Source organism: Vulpes vulpes, chromosome 1 (genome assembly GCF_048418805.1).
Source record: "Vulpes vulpes isolate BD-2025 chromosome 1, VulVul3, whole genome shotgun sequence".
NCBI classification, from domain to species: domain Eukaryota; kingdom Metazoa; phylum Chordata; class Mammalia; order Carnivora; family Canidae; genus Vulpes; species Vulpes vulpes.
Window position 1 is genome coordinate 123,339,765 of NC_132780.1, and position 24,150 is coordinate 123,363,914.

The 24,150-nt window shown below is 37.1% G+C and overlaps 1 protein-coding gene across 1 annotated transcript in view; it reads left to right on the top strand.

Moving 5' to 3' along the window:
* Positions 1–24,150, top strand: part of SLC49A4 (solute carrier family 49 member 4) — an 86,171-nt gene that overhangs the window by 45,885 nt on the left and 16,136 nt on the right. Inside the window, exons 6-8 of the mRNA XM_025990581.2 lie at positions 5,719–5,786; positions 8,927–9,054; positions 21,126–21,308. Coding sequence (XP_025846366.2) covers positions 5,719–5,786; positions 8,927–9,054; positions 21,126–21,308 — 379 coding nt within the window. The remainder of the gene's footprint in view (positions 1–5,718; positions 5,787–8,926; positions 9,055–21,125; positions 21,309–24,150) is intronic.

A 24,150-nucleotide genomic window follows, 5' to 3' on the forward strand; every position in this document is an offset into this window, starting at 1 on the left:
TGAAATGAAATAGAATAAAAATTATTTTCCTCAGTGGCCACCTACTGGACACATACTGACCCCCTTTCAAGTGCTCAGTAACCACTTATGATTTGTGGCTACCATATTGGACAGTACACATACAGAACATTTCTGTCAACATAGAAAGCACTGTTGGACAGTGCTATTCCAGAAGCTTTATCATTATTCCTGTCACATTTAAACCTGGAATTGAATTTTGTGCTTGTCATAAGGTAGGAGTTAAGTTTCTTTTTTTTCCCATATAGGTATCCATTAACCTGGTATCAATTTTTGAAAAGATCACGCTTTTCTCATTGCTCTCTAGTTTCATCTTTGTCATAATGAAGTGCCTTTATGTACACAGATGTGTTTCTAAGCTGCCTTTTTCATTTTTTCAAGTGGAATCTTCTCTTAATTTTGTATATAACCTGTTGTCTAAATTTTGTGTACAGTCATTTATAGTAAACCATTCTCCTATATGAAATTTTGGATACTGTTAAAATCTAATGTGGATTGAAATGTAGACTTCCCAATTTTTGTGACCTTTACTCCTATGGTAAAACACGATAAACCATTTGAATTTTGACATTGATTATTTATTTGTGTAATGGCTTTACATGTGGATCTTAACAGTGTAAACAATAGCACATATAACCATCAAGATACCTCGATTAGAATTTACAGGACTAGAGTGACAGATTCGGGTGGTTTAATTAGATTTAAAAAGTTTTCTGAAAAACTTTGCCAATAAAAAAAAAAATAGATAATAGTCTATTTTGCCTAATTTTGTGCCTAGTATCTCTAGTTTTTTGGTGGTATAATAAATTTTGATATTTGTAGAATAAATATACCTTTATTGGGATTCTGACCGGAATATTTTGAATCTAAAAGATCAGTTTAAGAATTAACTTCTTTGGGACGCCCTGGTGGCTCAGCGGTTGAGCTGCCTTTGGCTCAGGGCATGATCCCAGAGTCCCGGGATCGAGTCCCCCGTCAGGCTTCCTGCATGGAACCTGCTTCCACCTCTGCCTATGTCTCTGCCTCTCTCTGTGTCTCTCATGAATAAATAAATAAAATATTTTTTTGAAAAAAGAATTAATTTACTGTGTTTGGGTGACTCAGTTAAGCGGCTGCCTTCGGCTCAGGGCATGATCCCAGGATCCAGGATTGAGTCCCATATCAGGCTCCCTGAGAGGAGCCTGCTTCTCCCTCTGCCTGTGTCTCTGCCTCTCTCTCTCTCTCTCTCTGTCTCTCATAAATAAATAAATAAATCTTTAAAAAAAGATTTTATTTATTTGTCAGAGAGAGAGCACAAATAGGCAGAGTGGCAGACAGAGGGAGAAGAAGAAGCAGGGTCCCTGCTGGGCAGAGAGCCTGATGCAGGGCTCCATACCAGAACTCTGGGATCATGACCTGAGCCACAAGCAGATGCTTAACTAACTGACTGAGCCACTCAGGCGCCCCTTAAGTCATAAAATTTTTATTTGATTCTTTTAATAGTTTCCAAATTTCTGTAAAAGTGCTTGATCTTCTACTTTTTTGAATTATTAAAACTAGTTGCTTAGAGTCTCATAATTCCTTGATCTGGATCCCCTGTGGGTCTATTTATATTTAGGGTATTCGTTTATGTTTTCTTACCTCCTTATATGTTCCTTTATTTTTGACTGAGTGCCAGACATAATATATGAAAAGTTGTAGAAATCATTTAAGCTTGAGGATGATGTTATTTAACCCCAGAAAGAACTTACTTTTTTTTTTTCTTGCAGGAGTCTAGGAATCATTTAATCTAGTTTCAGTAATTGAAAATACTTAAAACCGGGCTTCAGTCCCACAGAATACTATTCTATTTCCAGTGCACAGTACTCGGGGATAGCCCTTCGAGTCACCATCTGAAGGTTGGGTTTTTGTTTTTTTTCAAAAGGCCACCCACCTCACAACAGGCCCTGAACTCATATTTTTTTCTTTCCTAGGTCAGCAAGGCTATTGATAGCCCTCAGGCCCTTAGCTCCCTTTTTTGAAATCAGCAGACACCCCAAAGGGAAAAGTGTTCCCCAATACCAGGCTTATCTTTTCCAGATTTCCTTCCCATTTTACATTATGGTTCCATAATTCTGGATTTAACTTCTTGGCCCTCTGATGCCAACAGATAGATTTCCCCCTAGATTTTCTAGTTCTGAACCAGAATATCAATCCAAATGACCCTAGTGTACCTTCACCATGAGAAGAAAACCTTCCTTTAGTTTTCTTTTTTGAAGATTTATTTATTTATTCATGAGAGACACAGAGAGGCAGAGACACAGGCAGAGGGAGAAGCAGGCTCCTCAAGGGGAGCCCCATGTGGGAGTTAATCTCAGGACCCCAGGATCACGACCTGAGCCAGAGGCAGACACTCAGCCACTGACCCACGCAGGCGCCCATTCCTTTATTATTTTATTCCTTTACTTATTCCTTTACTTATTCCTTATTCCTTTACTGATTTTTCTAGATGGCAAGTATTCCTAGCATGCTCCATTCCAGGAAAGAAAAATGTAGCACCCATTTAAATGATTCTGATTTTGCAGATCTTATGCTTCATATTATAAATCCTAAGACGCCCTTTCGAGTATCTCTCTCTGTATAAACTCTGATAGATGGATAAAGAAGATGTGGTTTATGTATACAATGGAATATTACTCAGCAATTAGAAACGACAAATACCCACCATTTTCTTCAACGTGGATGGAACTGGAGGGTATTATGCTGAGTGAAATAAGTCAATCGGAGAAGGACAAACAGTGTATGTTCTCATTCATTTGGGGATATAAATAATAGTGAAAGGGAATATAAAGGAAGGGAAAAGAAATGTTGGGAAATATCAGGAAGGGAGACAGGACATAAAGACTCCTAACTCTGGGAAACGAACTAGGGGTGGTGGAAGGGGAGGAGGGCGGGTGTTGGAGAGGAATGGGTGACGGGCACTGAGGCGGACACTTGATGGGATGAGCACTGGGTGTTTTTCTGTATGTTGGTAAATTGAACACCAATAAAAATTAATTAAAAAAAAAAAAAACTCTGATAGACCAGGAATCACAATAAGTATTAAAGTGAAATTTAAAATTAAATGGGCAAAAAGGGGGTGCCTGGATGGGTCAGTTGGTTAAGTGTCCAACTCTCAGTTTCAGCTGAGGTCATGTTCTTGGGGTTGTGGGGTCAAGCCCTGAGTCGGGCTCTGGGCTCAGGGGAAAGTCTGCTTAAGATTCTCTCATTTCCCTCTGCCCTACTCCCCTGCACTCATGCGTGTATGTGTGCTCTCTCTCTCTCTCTTAAATAAATACATACATATATACATACATACCTACATAAATAATCTTTTTAAAAAATAAAAGCAAAAAAAATTAAAATTTCTAATTAATTAGTGGGTAGGATATTATTACCTAAAGCAAATGACATGAACAAAGGAAGCAGGGAAGCACAAATGGCCTGAAAGGACCAGGATCAGTAGAGTCAAGATGCACAGTGGTTCTTAGCCTAACACCAGGCCCCACTCACCCAGAGGATAGATGGAAATGTTAGAGAGGGCCTAATAGCATTAAATGGGCCTTAGACAATGGATGCTAAATGCTCTGCAATGAGAGGGGCAGTTTAACAGAACAGAGAATTCTCTGGCCCCAAATGCCAATGATATGAAACAAAAATGTAGAGATAAATTAAGCTTCAGGCTGTTCTCTTTCTCCAGAGGGTACTTATCTTTGTTCTGGCACCAGACACTGTTAAGTAATTGTATTACTCAGAGTAGGCTAAGCTGCTATGAGAAGCAGAATCCCAAAATTCTGAGGCTTAAGGAATTTATTTCTCATTTACATAGCAATCTAGGACGGTTTGCATAATAATCTAGGACATTTGTCCACAGTTTGGAAAGCTCTTTTCCTCCACTGATTTAGAGACCTAGGCTGCTTCCACTTTGTAACAATCCTGTCCTCTAAGGACCTTGTCGTTATAGGCACCGGTTAGGCTGGTGACCACATTCAGATTCCAGTGGTCAAAAAGGGAAAGGAAGCACGGAGGAGGCAAACAGCTGTGTTCTAGGTCCTAGCCTAGAGGTGACACGCCTTAATTTTGCCTCCCTCCATGGAGAATTTAGGAACATAGTCCCATGTATTTGAATGGCAGCTGAAACATATAATCCAGCTAAGTGCCCGGATAGAAGATAACGTATTTTGGAGAGTAAGCATAATGAAAAATATCACTAGGAAAACAATAAACAGTAGAGTTAGTGTGGGCAGCTCTCAAGTGCCAGGTCAAGTTTGGACGTGGCCCTTATATAACCACAGTGAAAGCCAGTAACTGTTTCTGAGCAGGAAAGTGGAATGATTGGGATAATTATCCTGGCAATAGTGGGAAGAAAAGATTGTGGAGACCATTTAAGAAACTATTACAGGAATCTAGACGTAAGAAGTAAGGTAATAAGCAAGTGTGGTGGCCATGGGGAGGAAAAGAGGAGACAGATACTGTTAGTGACTCATAGGATTCCACTGGCAACCACTAACGTGTATTGAACATTTTAAATATATTAGCTTATTTAAGTCTCAAAAAAACCAAAACAAACAAACAAACAAAAAAAAACCCCTTTATTATCCTCATTGCAAAAATGAAGAAGCCAGGACTTGAGATTATGAATTGGGACAGAAGCCAAGTCATAGTAGGAGTTAAAGATACATGAGTGATGGGTAAATCTAGGCAGCATTTGTAGATTGTGCTGAGAAAGTTTGGCCATGAGGAGAGGAAAGATATAAGACATGAGGTAGATGGGGAAGCATCATCACGTAGTAATAACAGCCTTAATGGAGCATTTCCTGTATGCTGACTGCTGAGATAATGCTGACACATTATCTCATTTTAGTCCATTTTAGGGGTAAGAAGACATAATTTGTCCAGGGTCACAAAGCTGGTAAATGGCAGGGTTGGGAATGTCTTCTGAGTGGAGTGAGCTATATGTTTGAAACCCAGGAAGCTCCTAGGTGGCTCAGTTAGTTAAGCTTGTGCCTTCAGCTCAGGTCACGGGTGTCCTGGGACTGAGCCCCAGTTTGAGAATCCCTGCTCAGCAGAGAGTCTGCTTCTCCCTCTCCACCCCCAACTTATGCTGTGTCTCACTTGCTCTCTCAAATAAGTAAAATCTTTAAAGAAAAAAAATTTATTTGAAAGCCAGCTCAAACCCGTCTCCCTAGGTACTCAGCCCCACATTTTTCTTGCTTGCTCTCTCTTCTCTGACCTCTTGATACATCTTTAATTGTTGCCAGATGTTTGAGCACCTAATTATTTCCTAGTAGTTTCCTGTATGTTGGTTTTATATTTAAACTTCTTGAAGTCAGTGCCCATCTTCTGTCTTTTTCCTATTTTCTTGAGAATTCTAGTACAATGTAGCACAGTTTTGAAAACATTGGTTTGTGACACTGATTATTTTGTTGACTTAAATATTCCATAAAAAGTTAATCAAGGATTTATTACTGAGATAAATTATATTAGACACACATGAATCCTTTCATTTTATTCCTTTTCTTAAATAATATTTCCTAGATTTGTTGCCACTTAGCTATTGATTATATATTGAGTTATACATGTACATAGAAATTCATACATAAGTATTGAAATATGTATTGATTAGAGGGGATCTTTTTTTCATGCCTTCTTCATTGCAGCCTGATAGTCTTATATTAAATGTGTCTTCCACTTTCTCCACAGGTAGATGCTGGCTGGATTGGATTTTGGTCCATAGTTGGAGGCTGTGTTGTTGGAATAGGTATGGCAAGGTGAGGATATTTCATGTTAAACATGTGAGTGGACCGAACCAAAAACAAAAACAAAAAAGGCTGCTTTTGATAAATATTAAAATTCAGGGGAAAATAAAAATGTAAAGGTCAGAGAAGGGCACTTGTTCAGACTACAAGAAAATTTACATGCAGTAAGAATTTGCTGCTACAAGGAACCTTTCTCAGGAGCAGTCTGTCCTAAAATGCTTTTGGAGAATGAAGATGTATTTCCAGTGTAATTAAACTGCCTCTCTCCATATTATTGGAGAACAGCATCTACAAATGGAACCCAGAGAAAGGCAATACAATAATAAAGGCAGATTGATTACTTATCAAGAATAGAAAAGATTTTTTTATAAGAGCATCTCTAGAACATTCCACGAAAAGGGAGTATATGATTAGTAATTTATTTTTGGTCTTTTTTGGCAGGTACTTCCCTGTGTTTATCCCATTTTGATGAAAAATGACCATAAAGACTTCCAGTTTCACCAAACTCACTTTGATCTTAACTCATTACAAGAACACATTTTTTAGAATGAGTCAGAAGAAGGAAAAAGTCATTTTTCTAAAAAAAAGAAAAGAAAAAAAATGGAAATATCACTTATACAGGTGACTGCCTGTAAAACCATTCTTGATATTTCCAAAGAGATAGTACTCATTCACTTCACAAATCATTTACCCCGTTTCATCAAAAACAGAATTAGGCAATCAACTTTACCAGAAAGAGAAGAATCTAATTACATATTTGGGGAGATCAGATAAGATATGTAAATCACCTCAATTTCTAAATATTTAAACATAATTGACACAGGATAATATATCTAGACCTTACAGTTTGCATAGTGTTTCTGGGATAATGAAAGAATAAATTGACACTCTAATTTCTAAATCACTCCGGGGTTTTTACAAGTTGGAGAAATATAAGACTAAGATCTAAAAGCTAAAGAAGAGGAATAAGAAGAGAGCATTTGTAGAAAATCACTAGACAGATACTGAAATACATTGACCTGTCACATTTGACAGAACCTTATCTAATTTTTCTAATTAAATCTCCAGGCCAATTATAGTGAGTCATCATTAACCAAATCCTATTCTGAGCACCAAATAGGTCAAAGAGGGAACTGTTACGTATCAGAAATGACATCTCACGTATACCTTTCGCTTTCTTTTTCTATATGTAAACCCTTAATTTTATCTCTATAGACATGGAGCTAGAAGGAAAAATGAAAGTGAGGACATTTCTGTTTTTAATTTGTTGAAGTGGAAGTTCTAAAAAACACTTCCCTTACTTTGGGATCTGAAATCAATTGTGGCTATCTCCTAGGCCTAGAATCAATTTTAAAGTTATGTTCATAAACACCATTTTGGATTATGAATCCCTAGAACAGAATATCCTCATAGACATTAGCACTTGGGTGATTTTTTTTTGTGTGTGTGTGTGATTATGTTACGAAAGGCAACTACCAAATGTTCTAACAGTGTACTTTGATGATATTACCCCATTTGAAAGTACTAGGTCTACAAAAATAGCAGATCACAGTGTTTCACTTATTCTTCTGTGATCTGGCCTTGGCAACATTCTCACTGTTCAACTTTTTTCAGTTCTGATTGTACCAGAAAACTCTTTTATTCCCTCATACTTCACCATCTGCCTGTCAGACAAGTACATTCTTGCAGCATACCAAAACATAAATCAAAGTGTTTGGTGGGTGTGAAATTATAACAGTTTTTGTATTTTCTTGAGGGAGATTTCTATCAAGCTGTGGTACATTTATTTATCAGAGCACATAAGAATTTTCTGCTAGTAAGCTTTCATGGTTGAGAACAAACCTAAGTCACTGGGCAAAGATGCATCCATTTTTTCCACCAAAAGATGGCATCAGCTGTCATAGGAAGCTATTTTAGTCTACATAACACTTACAAACATGATTAACCTTATCACGTCAAATAAGCACAAAAGGTAGTATTGAAAATATTAAGAGGGACAGTAATGGAATTACAGTAGAAATTAAAATCAGTTTTAAAAACCTTAAAGTAGAAAAAAAACATGGTGAATGTTATTTGGGATGAGATCCGTTTTTCTATAATAGGAACAATTCTGAAGGACAGAGTAAGTTGTATGTAGGCACAGCCAGAGAATTGTGCCTGTATAACCAACAGTTAGGAGATGAGGAAAAGTGGTTGGCAAATAGAGTTGTGGCTCATAACTAAACAGTAAGCATCTCTACCATTTGCCTTTTAATTTCATGTTAATTCAGAATAAAGCAGAAGTTTGAAAACTTAGAATGCTATGAAATCTAAGTCCCAACGTTTGTAGGATAGTATTCGTTATTCCAGAGCTACATTCTTGCTGTCACAGCACTTTCTAAAAGGGAAGACAAAAAATAAATGCAGAAACAAGAGAAATGCCAATAGAAATAAATGCTATGAAGAAATAGGGTATGGAGATGAGATGGTGAGGACTTCTTTCATGAGCAAGGAGGGTCTTAGTGAACTGAGACCTGAATGACCTCTGTGGAGTAAACAGGAGTAAGTCAGGGGAGAAATGAGAGTAACCAGCATTCCAGACAAACAGAACAAATGCAAAAGCTACATAATTGCGTTGGGAAACAACCCTAGCTTGTATGAGAAACAGAAGCTTAACTACCTGGAGAATAGTAAGGTAGAGGGAGAGTGGAGCCAGAGACCAGATCCTATCAGAACCTAGGGGCTCTGGGGGTTTTTTTGTATTCTCTGAGTTTGAATTTTGGAGAGTCATCTTTGCCAGTTTATGTCAACAAGTTAGCCTGTTTTCTAAAACTAGGATAATATGTGCTCATTATAGAATGTTTGGAAAGCATACAAAAATATTTTTAAAAAGTGAAAGTAGCATTTAAAAATACAGAATCCATCCTATAAATTATAGATCTGAAACAGACATCACATTTTGTGTGTTTTATAATAGAAAAAATATTTGGCACAAAGTAACCTTTTATCACATCATACAAAATGTACCAGTTAAAAAAAAATTTGTTGCATACTGAAAAAAGACCTCATTGAAATTTCTTCAAGAAATTATTGTTTAATGAAAGTGTGTCATCAATTTAAATAGAATTTTAAAAATCCAGTTAGAATTATAATAGAACATTGTTTCTTTTCAGGTTCGCAGATTTTATCAGGGGTATGCTGAAATTAATTCTTCTCCTCCTGTTTTCTGGGGCTACACTATCATCCACGTGGTTCACCCTGACCTGTTTGAACAGCATCACACACCTGCCTTTAACCACAGGTGAACACAGACTATTTTGAACTTTATTGGATAGGTATTTTCAGTTCACAAAAATATGTAAACTGAAAAGTAAGAGTTTTTCTTCTTTTCCATAATTAATGGAAATAGAATAAATAATTATTGTTATAAAACTGATAAATGTACAAAAATGTCCCCCTTGTCCAAGCATCAAACTATCTTCCCACCTAAAAAAGAGTTCAAGGAACAATTTAAAATATTTTCATTCGTATTTTACATATGGAAAAGAAGTATAATCTGCCTTTATAACAATCCCATAATTGAATGCATAATCCAGTAGGTGGCTATGACTTGCAAATGGACTAAAAAATCTACATCTTAAATAGTCTTTTGTTAAAGGAAAGGAAGAAGCAGTAACAGAGCCCTCTGGGTCTATAAAGTAATCTATCATAGTATCCCAATTTGCATGTATGTGCTCTGTAATAAAAGGACCAGCAATATATCTATCAGAGCCATCAAATTTTTCAAAGACAGCCTTTATTTTAGAGTTCCTACCACATTTACAGTGACATTTTTATGGGTTACCCTATATCCATAATTACCAAACTACACCAAGCCAACTTCCCTGGAGTACTCACAAGGATAACATGGGTTATTTTCTGAAGGAAATACAGGGATATTCCACATCTGTCAGACACTTTGTGACCCTCTAGTTCAAGAGAGTTCCCAGTTTCATCATTAGATCCCTGCTGCATTCTTTTTGATAACATCATATCTTTGCAAAGTTTGGTTTCCTGCAATTGCTATGATAAAAACTAAATACTGCACAAAAATCAGGAACAGGTTGAGGGTGGTTGTGGATCTGATTCTAAGATTTTGATTCCAAGATTTGAGAAGTCATGCAGTGCCCATCACATGTATGTGTCTCATTAGTAAGCAACTGGGGTTGAAAATGAAATAAAAATATATTTCCTCCAGTATATGGGTATATAGTTTTTTAAATGGCCACTGACTTGTTAGGACATATATATATTTATTAAATGGTTTGGCCCCAACTATGTAATTAACAGAATCATCAGTTATTTCTTTTGGCCTTGGGCACCACGAAAAAATTACTGGGGCACTAAGGGTGCTGTGGAGGAAAGTTTGGAAATTTCTGCCCTGTACCATCCTGCCAGGAATCCCTCCTATAAAGCCCAGTTGTCCAGAGTAATAGTTTTTGGATACTGTGCACTTTTTATATACCAACATTCTTATATTAGGGTTTTGTGCAGTTTTGGCAAGTATTTGGGGCCAGAATTTTTTGTTTTATTTTATTAGGGTATAATTTCATAATTTAGCAGTTGTGCAACATTCTGGTAGAATAGTCTTAGTTTATAACTCTTCTTATTCATGGCATTATGCTATTTGTGTATGTGGTACTGTATGTCAAGTATGTGTCTGTTAGATTTTATAAGAACAAGGCTATGAGTACATAATGAACAAATTTTTTGCCCTTGATTTAAGTGTAGCATATTCATTATTATAAGATATGATATTCATTAAATTTTATGTGTTTTCTATTTGATATGATAAAATTAATGGTTTTATCTCTGGGTGGAAGCATCAAGAAAATTCATTTTTTTAACCTCCCTTTCTGTCTAGATTTGTAGTAATGAGCATGTTTTACTTTTATTTATTTTTTTATGTTTTACTTTATAATCATAAAAAAGGATGTATTGAAAACGGTACATCTCTTTAAATCTTAAAGGGAAATTGATATAATTGACCCTGGTCAGGGCTGTGTTTTTCCAGTCTGTCCTTGAAAATAATCATGTTGGACAGAAAGGAAAGCAGAATTCCAAATTAAGTCAAGGCCAGAATCAAAAGGTTGAGCTTGACGTGGCCATCTTCACAACCACTGAATTCATAAATTCTACTGTTGTTTCCAATTGCAAGTCATTTTTTAAAAAGATTTTCTTTATTTATTCATGAGAGACAGAGAGAGAGAGAGAGAAAGAGAGGCAGAGACACAGGCAGAGGGAGAAGCAGACTCCCTGCAGGGAGCCCAATGTGGGACCCAATCCCGGAACTCTAGGATCATGCCCTGCGCCGAAGGCAGAAAGAAGCTCAGCTGCTGAGCCACCCAGGCATCCCTGCAAGTCATTTTTGAATGTCACTTAGAAATTCCTGAAAGAAGAGGGGGAAAGAAACTCCTGATAGATAAACATTGATAACTTAGAAATATACTGCATTAAAAACTAGATTTTCACATTCCTTCTCTGAATGATCATAGTGGTATTTTTCTCTCTTCCCCGATACCACTTAATAGTTACTTGAGTGTGTGTCTTATCTCCCCTTCCAATCTGAAAATCTGGAGCATGGACCGTGCCTTATCAGTTCTGACCCCAACTCCCACTCCACTACCTAGCACAAGTCCTGAGTAATGAACGAATGAGTGAATGAATGAAGTGTATATTATCTCCATTTTTCATCTCCGTAGGCATGACTCCGTAGGCATGACTTATTGCCGGTAGCAACCGTGGCCACTCTGTTACTTAGCATTAGCTGTAGGCAGGCAAAAGGGCACATTTTAATGGAACAATGGAGAATTTGAATAAATCTGTCACAGATACTCTTACTGCCTTTGTAAAAATCTGACCTAATTCCTTTTAAGTAAAAGAGGTTTCATGAACAAGAACTTACTACAAAATCTAATTATAGACAAATCTAGACCTTTAGACTGATATTTAAAGCAAGAAATGGCAAATTCATATTTCTTTTTTACCAGTCTTTTTTTTTATGAAAAAGTATCCAATCTTTTTCCCATTTCTAGTAAATTTAGTATTCCTGTTGTCACTTTTTAGTTTTTTAAGATTTTATTTATTTGAGAGAGAGAGAGAGAGAGAGAGAGAACAAGCAGGGGGAATGGCAGAGGAAGAAGGAGAAACAGACTCACTGCTGAACAAGGAGCCTGACATGGGACTCAATCCCAGAACCCTGGGGTCATGACCAAAGGCAGACACTTAATGACTGAGACACCCAGGTGCCCCTCCTGTTGTTACTTTTAAATATTCAGAAGAATCTACATGAAAAGTGTGAAAATATATGTGTTAATTATTGACATAATCAGAAGGTGTTCAACCTGTGGGTTAAAACTGCTGCTACTGCTAAAACCTGTTGCAATATTTTTGTGGTCCCCTGATCTGGGTATTATCATTCCCATCTCTATAGAATAAAAACTGGATCATTCCATTCTACCTAGAGGTGCACTGTTTTAATACATGTACTTGCTTATGTACATCCCCTTGGAGGCTATCAGCAGTATGCTTTTATTTCCTTAAGGAAACTGAGTACTTAAAACTGTGTTATATCTTTATTAATTGAAGTATCTTCAGTAGAACAAATAAATAAACTCATGATTAGATAATGTTAGTTTCAAAATCTTGAAGCTTATTCTATATACAAAATTATAAAAAGACATTTTTCACCTTATCTGAAAAGTAGGCCCTGTTAGCCACAACTCACATAGTCATTTTTCACTGAACAGATAAATGCTTTGAAAATGGCATTTTGAAAAATGTTGGCACTTTGGTGTTGAGTTTGCTGAAACAATATAATTTGAGTTTTAGTAGAAGTTGCCTCAGGAGGTTCTTCATCTAATTCAAGTTACTTGAAGACCACAGTGGCGAGGTCAGAAATAGATAGTGGTGAGTGGGAAGTAAAGGGGAAGATAAGCTAGACGCCCGCCCATGAGGGTTAATAGGGGACTACAAGCTGACTTCCAGAGGTATTTGAAGAAAGAAAACGTATTCAGTTGTATTGAAAGGCACGTGACATGTATGGGCTAGAGAGTGATCCTCTTAATAGAAATGAGAAAATTCAGAAAGGGATGATGAGCATGATTAAAGATATGGACACTTTTTTTTTTCTTCAAGTAGGCTCCATTCCCAGCATGGAGCCCAACACGGGCTTGAACTCACAACCCTGAGATCAAGACCTGAGCTAAGATCAGATGCTTAACTGACTGAGCCCCCCAGGCACCCCAAAGATATGCACATTTTAAGGAAATTCGGGATTTTAAGGAAAGAAAGCTAAGTGATTTAATTATTCTTTCCAACTTTATGAACTAGAAGTGACTGTTACTCATATTCATAACTGTCTGATCAAGAAGGAAAACATAGAATATGAATTAAAAGAAGAGAATGGATTTGTGAAAAATCGTAAATGTAAGAATCTTGAAATGCTGATAGGGCCTACTGATCAAGAGCATATAATGTTTATCAGTAGAGATTTTCAAGAAGAGAAACGAGTCTCTAAGCAGATTCTGTTTCTGGAAGGTAGAGGGCTTGACCAGGTGATCAGTCAGTGTTCCTTGGTGTAACAACGCACCACCTTCTGCAGAACCATAAATCATTCTTTGGGAACTTAAAAGTTACTGATAAACCTATACCTATGATATCTGATAGCACAACCAATCTCTACTCTGGGCCCACTATTTCAAAGGATTATTAGTTGTGCTTCATTTCTGGAGCCCACTTTGCCTTCCAGCCGTAAGAGACTCTAAACTAATTGTCAGCCTTTCTAGGACTACATGAGCCAACAAAGAGGCTAGACAAGGGACACCCACAAAATAACACCATACAGAAAGAAAATCATCGCCATTAATGAATATTGGAGCAAAATATACCCTATCCTCTTTTGGCGCCACAGTTTCATGAGTACATGAAATATGCAGTAGCATATTTTAATCAGTGGCGGATCACGAAGGCCACAGCAATCATTTTTAAGAAGCAAACGTGAGGCCAAGAGGAAATGCCCAGGTCAACAATATAGAAATTTTCTTTTTTTTTTTTTTTAAAGTTTGTATTTATTCATTCATGAAAGACATAGAGGGAGGGGCAGGCTCCATGCAGGAAGCCCAATGTGGGACTCAATCCTGGTACTCCGGGATCACATCCTGAGCCAAAGGCAGACGCTCAACCACTGAGCCCCGCAGGCATCCCAACAATATAGAAATTTTCTATCAGTTGTGCATACATACATATGTATGTATCCCACATTTTGAACACACCCAAAACCTATGAAAAAAAACTGTGCCATTAACAAACGATGTGAATCTTTACCATTTCTCTTTATACATGTGTCATTATTTCCTGAAGGAGTATTTTCATTTGCAATATCAAGTTTAATTTAGATTGTAGAGAGATATTTTCAATGAAGGTCCTTTATCATAAAATTCCATCAGCATGCGTAATAATAAAATTTACCCAATAAAGTAGTATTAACGTTATAAACTGACTCTTTAGGGAAATTTCTTGATTCTAAACCTTAAAACTTTTCATGATAAAAATTCATTGTGCTATTTTACAACCCTTATTTCCTATTTATAATAATGTTTAATAAAACTAAGTAAATTCTTTATTATTCTTATCTACCTAGAGGCACCCATAAAATTTTTGTTTTCAGTGTTCTAGTTAAGTACTCTACCTAAATGTATTGAAGTTTGTTATTGATCTACCTGAATGAACCTTAGTTATTATCTGATATAACATATTATTCCAATAAGTGACTCTCTTCCATTACAATCCAGATATATGTCCATCTAACTGCGGATGGAATACCACCTGAAGGAGGAAGCCATTCCCTGTCCCATTGTTTGTCAGCCTTGGGTCATGGGAAAATCTTCCTCTTATTGAAATAACTGATTGGGAGCAACACAGCACACAGGGCAAGTCAGCCCCCTCCCCCTTCTACTGACACCCTGAAAACATTATACCTGTCCTTGGGAACTTAAAAGTTTGCCTTAACCTAAGCAGCCCTCAGCAATCACAAGCTGTCCTCATCACGTGGATTCCCAGCCCTGACCAGTGTAGTCAGCCTCTTCTAAACCTACTATAACTTGTCAGGATTTTCCTGAACACCAGTTGCCAGTAGAATTTAGCTCACTTTTCCTGCTGTACTCAGCACTTCACACTGGGGACTGTTGCAGCTCATGATTAGACATAGCTTTTTTTTGTTTTGTTTTAAAGAATGAAGTACAGTTATCTTCTTAGCACTGTGCATATGAATGGCTGCTAGCTATTAAGCCATAGGTGTGGGTCATGTTCCTTTAGATGAGGAGTGATGTGTCGTGTTCACATTTCCAACAGAGCCACTTACATATCATAGGTGCCTAATAAATGGTTTTGAAGAAAGGCTTATTTTTTCCCTATTATATACTTAAACACTAATTTTTGAACCCATTTTACATTTATCATGATTAAAGTTCATCTACTTATCTGTAGATGTAGTAGATTAAAGTTCAATTTTAATTAATTTTATTAATTAAAAATTAATTTTTTCATCTTTAATTTAAGATTAAAGATGTAGTAGATGTAAAGATTAAAGTTACTTATCTGTAACCTTTTGGTGTTCTGTTTTTTGTCGTCTGTCTTATGTGCGATGACTTCCAGCTTTTGTACTGATCACAGATTTGGGAAGCATGCCTTTTGTGTTAATACCATTAAATAAATACCAAGTCTTGCGTTTTCTGTTTGTTTTTTGTTTTTTCAGTCTGACACAGTGGCTTGGTAGAAAACATGCTACATTCTGTAGGCCCTAATTATATTATTTTTAGCAAAGCTAATTTATGTTGTTCTAATTAAGTCATTTTGACTTTCAGAACTTTGGTCACTTGACCTGCAAAAATCCTTTACCTGCTTCAAAGAGTCGATAAGATAATCAAATATGATAATATATTTGAAAGCAGTTTTTATTTTTATTTTTAAAACATTTTATTTATTCATTCATGAGACACAGAGAGAGAGAGAGAGGCAAAGACACAGGCAGAGGGAGAAGCAGGCTCCATGCAGGGAGCCCAACGCGGGACTCAATCCCGGGTCCCCAGGATCAGGCCCTGGGCTGAAGGCGGCGCTCAACCACTGAGCCACCTGGGCTGCCCTGAAAGTAGTTTTCAAAATGTTCTAAAAATTATATGAATCCAAGATTTGAAGTTATTTTTGTTATTAGTGGTATCTTGAGAATCTTATTAAATGTTAAATGAAAGTTCTTTTTTTTTTTTTTAAGATCTTATTTATTTATTTGAGAGGGAGAGAGAGAGAGCACGAGCAAGGGGATGGACAGAAGGAGAAGCAGACTCCCCACTGAGCAGGAGGCTGACATGGGGCTCAATCCCAGGACCCTGGGATCATGACCTGAGCTGAAGGCAGCTTCTTAACTGCCTGAGCCGTCCAGGCGCCCTTGAATGAAGTAGTACTTATCTGGAATTTTGCCATTGCTTTTACAACACTAATCATCTGAGGTCTGAGTGTTTGGATTAGTAAAAATGTATTTTATACAGTTTTATTTCCCTAAAGTTTACTAATTTGGTTTGTCATTAGGAGGACAGGGGAAGTAGTACTTTCAGGGTTATGATCCAATTCACGTTCTTGAAATACATTCGTTGTAACTATATTTTGTGCGACATGGGACTTTGTTTTTTTGCAATTTGAATCGTGGGCCCATGAAATTTTATTAACTTCTTTGAAAAAGACTCTACATCAGCATTGTATTTGTTCTGCTAAATTACCTTGACTTCTTAATTGAAAGGCGGTTTATTATAATTTTAGTATCAGCACTATAGAAAGTCATAGAAATATTTAACAATCATGTAAGTTGAACCCTCTCTGACGAGCAGGAAATTATCTTGTCTGCCTGACTTTTAATAGATGACATTCACCCACTGGATCTGCCAAACCAGTGTATAAAGATACTATATCAGCCTCTAAACTGAAAACTCAAATGGAAGTCAAATTCAAATTGGCTTCTACTTTATGCATGTCCCAGAGCACTGGGGAGTATATGAAATCAGTCCTGACACAGCTACTTTTCCCCAGCTGATTATGATGATCTTAGTTTAACCCTTTCCTGCCTAAACTATTTTGATTCTTTATGCAATAACAAGTGTAAAACAACCTCTTGGTCATCATTTTTATAAAATACAAGAAGCAGACCCCGAGAGTGAGAGAACCAAAGGAAAATACTTGCTTTTCAATTACTAGCCTCTCAAGTTATATCCTTGTCAGATCTCTTATCCTATGCTTGCATAATAGGAATTCTTATAAACTGAAACGGGGGGCACCTGGGTGGCTCAGTCTGTTGGGCGTCTGCCTTCAGCTTGGGTCATGGTCCCAGGGTCCTGGGATCAAGATCTGCATTGGGCTCCCTGCTCTGCCAGGAGCCTGCTTCTCCCTCTCCCTCTGCCTGCTGCCCCCCTTCTTGTGCACACGTTCTCTCTCTCTCTCTCTCTCTCTCTCAAATGAATAAGTAAAATCTTAAAAAAAAAAAAATGATGTGGGAATATTTGTGTGAAGGATCCTGCACAAGGGCTGGGTTACCTGGCTCCCAGATGTAGACATCAGGTCTATGAGTCAGGCCACCCAGTGATAACCAGTTCTGAATCAGTGAGCTAAGAAACTTGGTTGAGGGGGAGTTGGATCAGCTGCTATTTCATTAGTTTACAATAAAATTCTCTTTGTGGTTAAATAGTTAAGATATGAACAAAGCAAATAATTCAAATTCAAATAGTTGTAAAAAAGGTATATGAGGAAAAATATCTACCTTCCTGTGGCTTCCAGTTTTTCTCTATAGAGGCAATCCTGAATATCAGTTTCTTGGGTATTTTCTCATAGAATTCTGTAAATTTACAAATGGGTGTATGTGTATCCGTCCTTTTTAAAAAGATAACACACTTTTTTACACCTTTTTCATTTACATACCTTAGATGTCATTAATATCAGTATATACAGACTTCCACTTTTAATGGTTGCATAATACATCTTTGGATGTTTGATAAATTTTTAAACAACCAACCTCCCTATTGGTGGACATTTAGCTTGCCTTTAATCCTTTCATATTACAAACAATATTGCAGTGAATGTTCCCTATATTCTTGTACCTTAATAGCTATAGGATAAATACCTAGAAGTAGAATTGCTGGATCAAAGAGTAAGCGCATAATTTAATTTGATGGGCATTTTCAAATTACCTATCAGAAGATAAACTATTTACAGTTCCATCAACAATGTTTAATTACAACAGCAATTTTATCTTTCCAGTAATAAACATTTCTTCTTCCCTTCCCAGAATTCAGATACCTAGGAAACCAAAATCAGATTTTTAATGAGCAGGAAATGAAGCCAAGGGAGTGGGATGGTCTTAAGGGGTTTTCAGACAGGGCCACCTGCTTCACCAGGCTCTACTTTTCTGAGAAATCCTGTGTGTGTGTGTGTGCCTGTGTGTCTGTGTGTCTTTCTGTTTCTCTCAGCACCATGTTTGATAAAAATCAATAAAACCAAAGCTCTCTTTTCAGGTCTTCATAGTGATAGTCCCCTTTCTGTGTGTCCTCATCATTACCTTATCATTCTTGTTTTTACAACGTGTAGTTATTCTAATATATACAGATTATTGGTAATTTTTCAGTTATGTTAAGTTGCCTAATTACAAATTACACGTGAGAGTTTATTTCTTTCAAAAATGAAAATGCCAGGGATGCCTGGGTGGCTCAGCGGTTGAGCGTCTGCCTTCGGCCCAGGTTGTGATCCTGGAGTCCTGAGATTGAGTCTCACATCGGGCTCCTGCATGGAGCCTGCTTCTCCCTCTGCCTGTGTCCCTCCCTCTCTCTTTGTGTGTCTTCCATGAATAAATAAATAAAATCTTGATAAATAAATAAATAATAAAAATGCCAAAAGGATTATTTCCAAACGTGTTTTCTAAAAACAACTCATTCTATTAGTGGTTTGTGAATCCTTAGAAGTAGCATTTCCTGGTTCCTAAAAGTTTGATTTTTTTTCCTGTCATTTATTTCAATATTTTCTTACTTTAAACTCCTAGATTCATCCGTGTTTGGGTCAATAGCCATCTCTGCTCTGATTAGCACTGACTGACCAACAAATGATTATAAAGTGTTTTGTAGGAAGAATAATAAACATTACAGTGACAGTCCATCTCCCTGCATCTCCTAGTGCACCACTAATGAGTCACGTGTAGAGGGGAATGTGTTGATTGATTTATGTGATCTGTGTCTGGCAAATACCTAGTGAGCATGAGGGGTTTTGGCTTTAAGAATCTTGAAAATTCCTTCATATTTTAAGTGGTATTTATTTTAACTATCAGATGTTTCCCATTTTAATTCTGTGAGTAGTTCAGTCACTGCTCCAGCCAGCAGTGTGTTCTTTAATCACTGTCATCTTTTTGTTCTCTCTCTTCATGTGTATCTTTTAGTCAAAAAAGTCAATATACTCACCAGTATTTGTGTTAAAGAATCACTAAATATTTTATAATCCGGAAAGGCTAGTGTAATTGGAGGAGGAAACAGAAGTTGAGGGTACTGTACAGAACTTTTTTTCCTTAACAAATACTTTAAAATATTTTCCTGAAAAAGAATAAATAAAATATTTTTCTGGGAGTTCCCCTCTACTGGCTACACGCTGCCCAGTTCATGAATCATTTAATAAGCCAATTAGAGCTTTAGAATTTAAATAAATAAATAAATAAACAACAAACAAACAAATAAATAAATAAATAAATTTTTTCCTAATAACCTTAGGCTTAGAATAAATTCTACTCCTATATCTGTGAGTATGATAAACTCATTACTCTATACGGGATGTGTTTTAAGTTTCTGTAGGATATCACTTTTTTTTTTTTTGCCTCATTGGTTCTTTTTTCACCTTCATATTTAAAGTAATGAAGGTTTAGAACACCTGGGTGGCTCAGTGGCTGGGTATCTGGCTTCATTCAGCCCAGGGCGTGATCCTGAAGTCCTGGGATCGAGTCCTGCATCAGGCTGCTTGCTGGGAGTCTGCTTCTCCCTCTGCCTGTGTCTATGCTTCTCTCTCTCTGTGTCTCTCATGAATAAATAAATAAAATCTTAAAAAAAAAAAAAGTAATGAAGGTTTGTATGCAGACAGTAACTGTGAAATAGCTATTGGGAGTGGGGTGCATTTCCCTAGACATTCTTCTAAGAAAGAGAATAATGTCCTTATTCGAAGATTTCACTATTGGGCAGCCTGGGTGGCCCAGTGGTTTAGCGCCGCCTTCAGCCCAGGGCGTGTGATCCTGAAGACCCGGGATCGAGTCCACGTCAGGCTCCCTGCATGGAGCCTGCTTCTCCCTCTGCCTGTGTCTCTGCTTCTCTCTCTCTCTCTCTCTCTCTGTGTGTGTGTGTCTCATGAATAAATAAATAAAATATTTTTAAAAACACACAAAGATTTCACTGTAGAATAGGGTTAACGGGCTTTTTATTGCTAATCTGGGACCCTAACATTTATTATACATCCCTGGGTGAAATTTTTTTGTGTTCCAAGAAAGTTACGTAATTTTTAAAAAGTTGACATAAAACTCATTCCAATATTGAAGACTAATTCATTTTAAGTGTTTCTCCAGGAATTACGTACTGGATATTTTTATGTTGTACTTGAGGTTGATTACTAGCCAGTGCCTTTAAATATCTAATTTTCAGGAACAACGTTTCTTACATTTATTCTTAGATTTTAACTTCTCTTTAAAATTATTGAATGAGGGATCCCTGGGTGGCGCAGCGGTTTGGCGCCTGCCTTTGGCCCAGGGCGCGATTCTAGAGACCCGGGATCGAATCCCATGTCAGGCTCCCGGTGCATGGAGCCTGCTTCTCCCTCTGCCTGTGTCTCTGCCTCTCTCTCTCTCTCTCTCTCTCTGTGTGACTATCATAAATAAATAAAAATTTAAAAAAATAAAATAAAATTATTGAATGAGTTTAGATTTCAAATTAAGTTGCTCTATTTTATCTAAACATCTGTCAGACAGAAGTCTAAAGAAGAATCCTTTTAATTAAAATTGGTGGTAAAATTGTTTCTGTGCTTTGGAATAATCCAAACCAAAAAGACAAAGCAAATAAATTGGTAATCATCCTACAACAAAACCTTCTCCCTATCTACTCCACAAAACCTGAGCAAAGAGTTGACAGATAGTGATACTTTGTCAAACTTTATCAACTACCATTGAAAACATGAAATTCCAGAGTTGATACTTATGAAAGAGAATACCCAGAAGATCTATCTGATATGACTCACTGCTGCTACTCTGAAACTAAAATGTTTGTGTTTTTATTTTAGTGACATTGTATGCCTCCTGCATTCTCCTGGGAGTGTTCTTGAATAGCAGTATACCTATATTTTTTGAGCTTTTTGTGGAAACTGTCTACCCAGTTCCAGAAGGAATTACTTGCGGAGTTGTCACTTTTTTAAGTAATATGTTCATGGGAGTACTTTTATTTTTTCTCACATTTTATCACACAGGTAAGAAATTTGACTTTCTATTTCCTATCTAAATGTGTTACGAGAGACGTTTGTGGCACTGATATATAGGGAATTTATATGGAGAATTCTCACTAAGGCAAATTAGTTTATTTGAGCTTTAACGTGCCAGTTAAAAACAAAAACAAAAAGAAGATCCTCAGTTGTTTTTCTTGAAATGCATCTTTGCCTGATCTAATGCACCCTTACTCCCTAGAGTTTCTGGTTTAATTAACCTGGACTGGGGCCCTGTATTTGTATTTTTTAAAGCCCCCAGGTAATTCTAATATGCAGGTTCTTGTTGAGATCCACTGGTAAATTACTTTTTAAAAGATACTTCAAATTTGCTGCCTTAAGATATAAATTAATGTTAGGGGTATATTTGTAGTGTAAAGCCTTAGAGATGAATGAAGTCGCCCAAGAGTGTGTAAAATGTATAGAACAGCACTGTGGAATGGAACCTTTTATGTTGATGACAGTGCTCTTTATCTGGACTGTCCCAGTACAGTTCCATGAGCCACATGAAACTAGTGCAAGTTAAGGAATTGTTTTTTTTTTAATTTCACTTTAATTCATTTAAGTTTAAATAGCTACATGTGGCCAGTGAATTGGTTAGCACAAGTATAGAGTGATAAGAAGGTTGAAATGAGAACCTAGGAGTACACCTTTGAAGAAAAGGGAGATCCTTCAAGAGAGGAAGAGATGGGGTCCTGAATTCAGTTGGAGGTGTTAGCCTTGGATTGAAGGAGTTAGGAGAGGAGACAGCATGCATGGGCACAGACACAGACACATTTCCCCGAGGAGATTGTCGAAGGAGCTCCTTCTTGATGGCACCAACTTCCACTTAGAAGCCAGTCTGTTAAGAGCTGGCGGGAAGATAGCGGAGCAAGGGTTTAGAATGAATGAGAAATGAAATGAGAATTTCATGAATGAAATTAAGAATGAAATGTTAAAATAACCTTTTTTGAGGGGTGGGAGGAGACACTGCGGGGATACCTGGAAAGGTTGCTGTGCACGTTGAAGGCAGCCTTGCATGATGTTGGGGTCTGTGGGTTTGCAGTGACTCTGTTTTGCATAGTTGTTTGGTTTTCTCTGATATTCTTTCTTCTCCTGTCCAAAATGTGTCTCACAGTTTCAGAAAATTTGAGCATAATTATCTAGTATTCTTTTTTGCATGTTAAGGATTTATGCTTGTGATTATTAATTTCTACTAGGCTTAGATCCTATTTTATTTCCTCATCTTAATCTATTATTACTACCTTTTTTTCTCATTGCTGTTCTCTTAACAGCTCATCAATACCAGTAAATTTGTATAATTTGTATATGGAAGTATCTTATTTGTAGGATTCAAAGGTAAGAATTGCTCTAAAATGTGACAGTCCAAGAGGCCTAAGTGTTCATAGGAAACTTAAAACTGCTCATAGGGCTTATAATTAAAATAATAGCCATGATAACCACCATGACTGGGAAATAAATTTTTGAAGGTTTTAAAGCTGATGAAATAATCTGCCCTGGGTTTTGGACAACTGTTTGCGTAGCATTTTCACCTAACAGTGAAAAGCACCCAAATGATATATTAACTTCTTAATATATATAACTAACAACAAACTAGAGTATTTCCATCAATCAGTAATGCAGGTAGAGTAGGTTTTAACCTTCGTAAACTTTTCTCATATGAAGGAGAGAGAGATTAATGAGGTCAGCTCCCTGTTTACAGTCCTCCTGGAAACATTTGTTTCCATCAGGAAAAATGCCATCAAGAAGCACTGGAATTACATCTTTGCTCCGGTGTGTTTTCTAAAACAGTACAAACAATTCTAGAGAGAATAAACAATTACCGCACATCAGCTTCAGCCCATTTCAGTATGCCACAGTAGAAACCAAGAGGCTCAGTACCTCTCTTTTGCATGGTCAAGTATGAGGGATGGCTGTGTTTCCCCCTCAGGTGATAGAAACAATTTTCCAGCTCATGGGCACAGCTTTGCTAAGTGGTCCCTGCAGCTCGGGAGAGTGTAGGGGTTTTTTTCTGTCTGCTGGAAATAGAGTTTCCTCCTCCCAGTATATAAAAACAAGAGTAGATGGAAATAATGCTATTCCCCCAAAAAACCTCTTGCATGTGGTCTCTAAAATATAACATATACTCATTAATCAGTTTAAGACAGAGAATATCCCTACCCTGTCGTCTGAGTATGGAAAAGCCCAGTGTACCCCTGACCATTTTGGGATGAGTCTAGTCTAGCTCAGGTGAACTAGAACTAACGTCAGTTGGTACTCACCCCCATTTTGCAGGTTCCTAGTAACCAGACACCAGCAGGTATTTTTGTTTCTTTGACATAGGTAGCAGAAGAAACACTTAGCAATATTTCTGCTAATTCCTATCTCACTGACAAAATCAAGGATCTCTCTAGCTGGGGGACAAAAAAACTTCCCTTTTTGTGGTTGGTGTCTGATCACATGTTTGTACACGTATCTGTGTCGATGGTAAAGGTTTATGCCTAATGTCCACAATTATTGTAGAAAATGAAACTTTAATAATTAATTTTAATCCAGCAAGGTGATTTTCAGGGGGAAGAAAATCTCAGTATATTTTGACGTTTTAGAGAGTTACTGAGAAAAGTTACTGAGAGCAAATTCCTTGCTAATAGGAATTTAAATATCTAGGCTTCTATTTTAAAGAATGCTTTTACGTGTTTGTGTGTGTGATAAATGCACACAAATATGCCCACACCTCTCTAAGGCTAAGGTAACTAGAACCATGACTGACTTGTTGTGGCTTTCTCACGTACGATTAGCTGACCCTGCCCCACAAGTCCTGCAACAGAAGCCCACACCACACGCCTTTTAA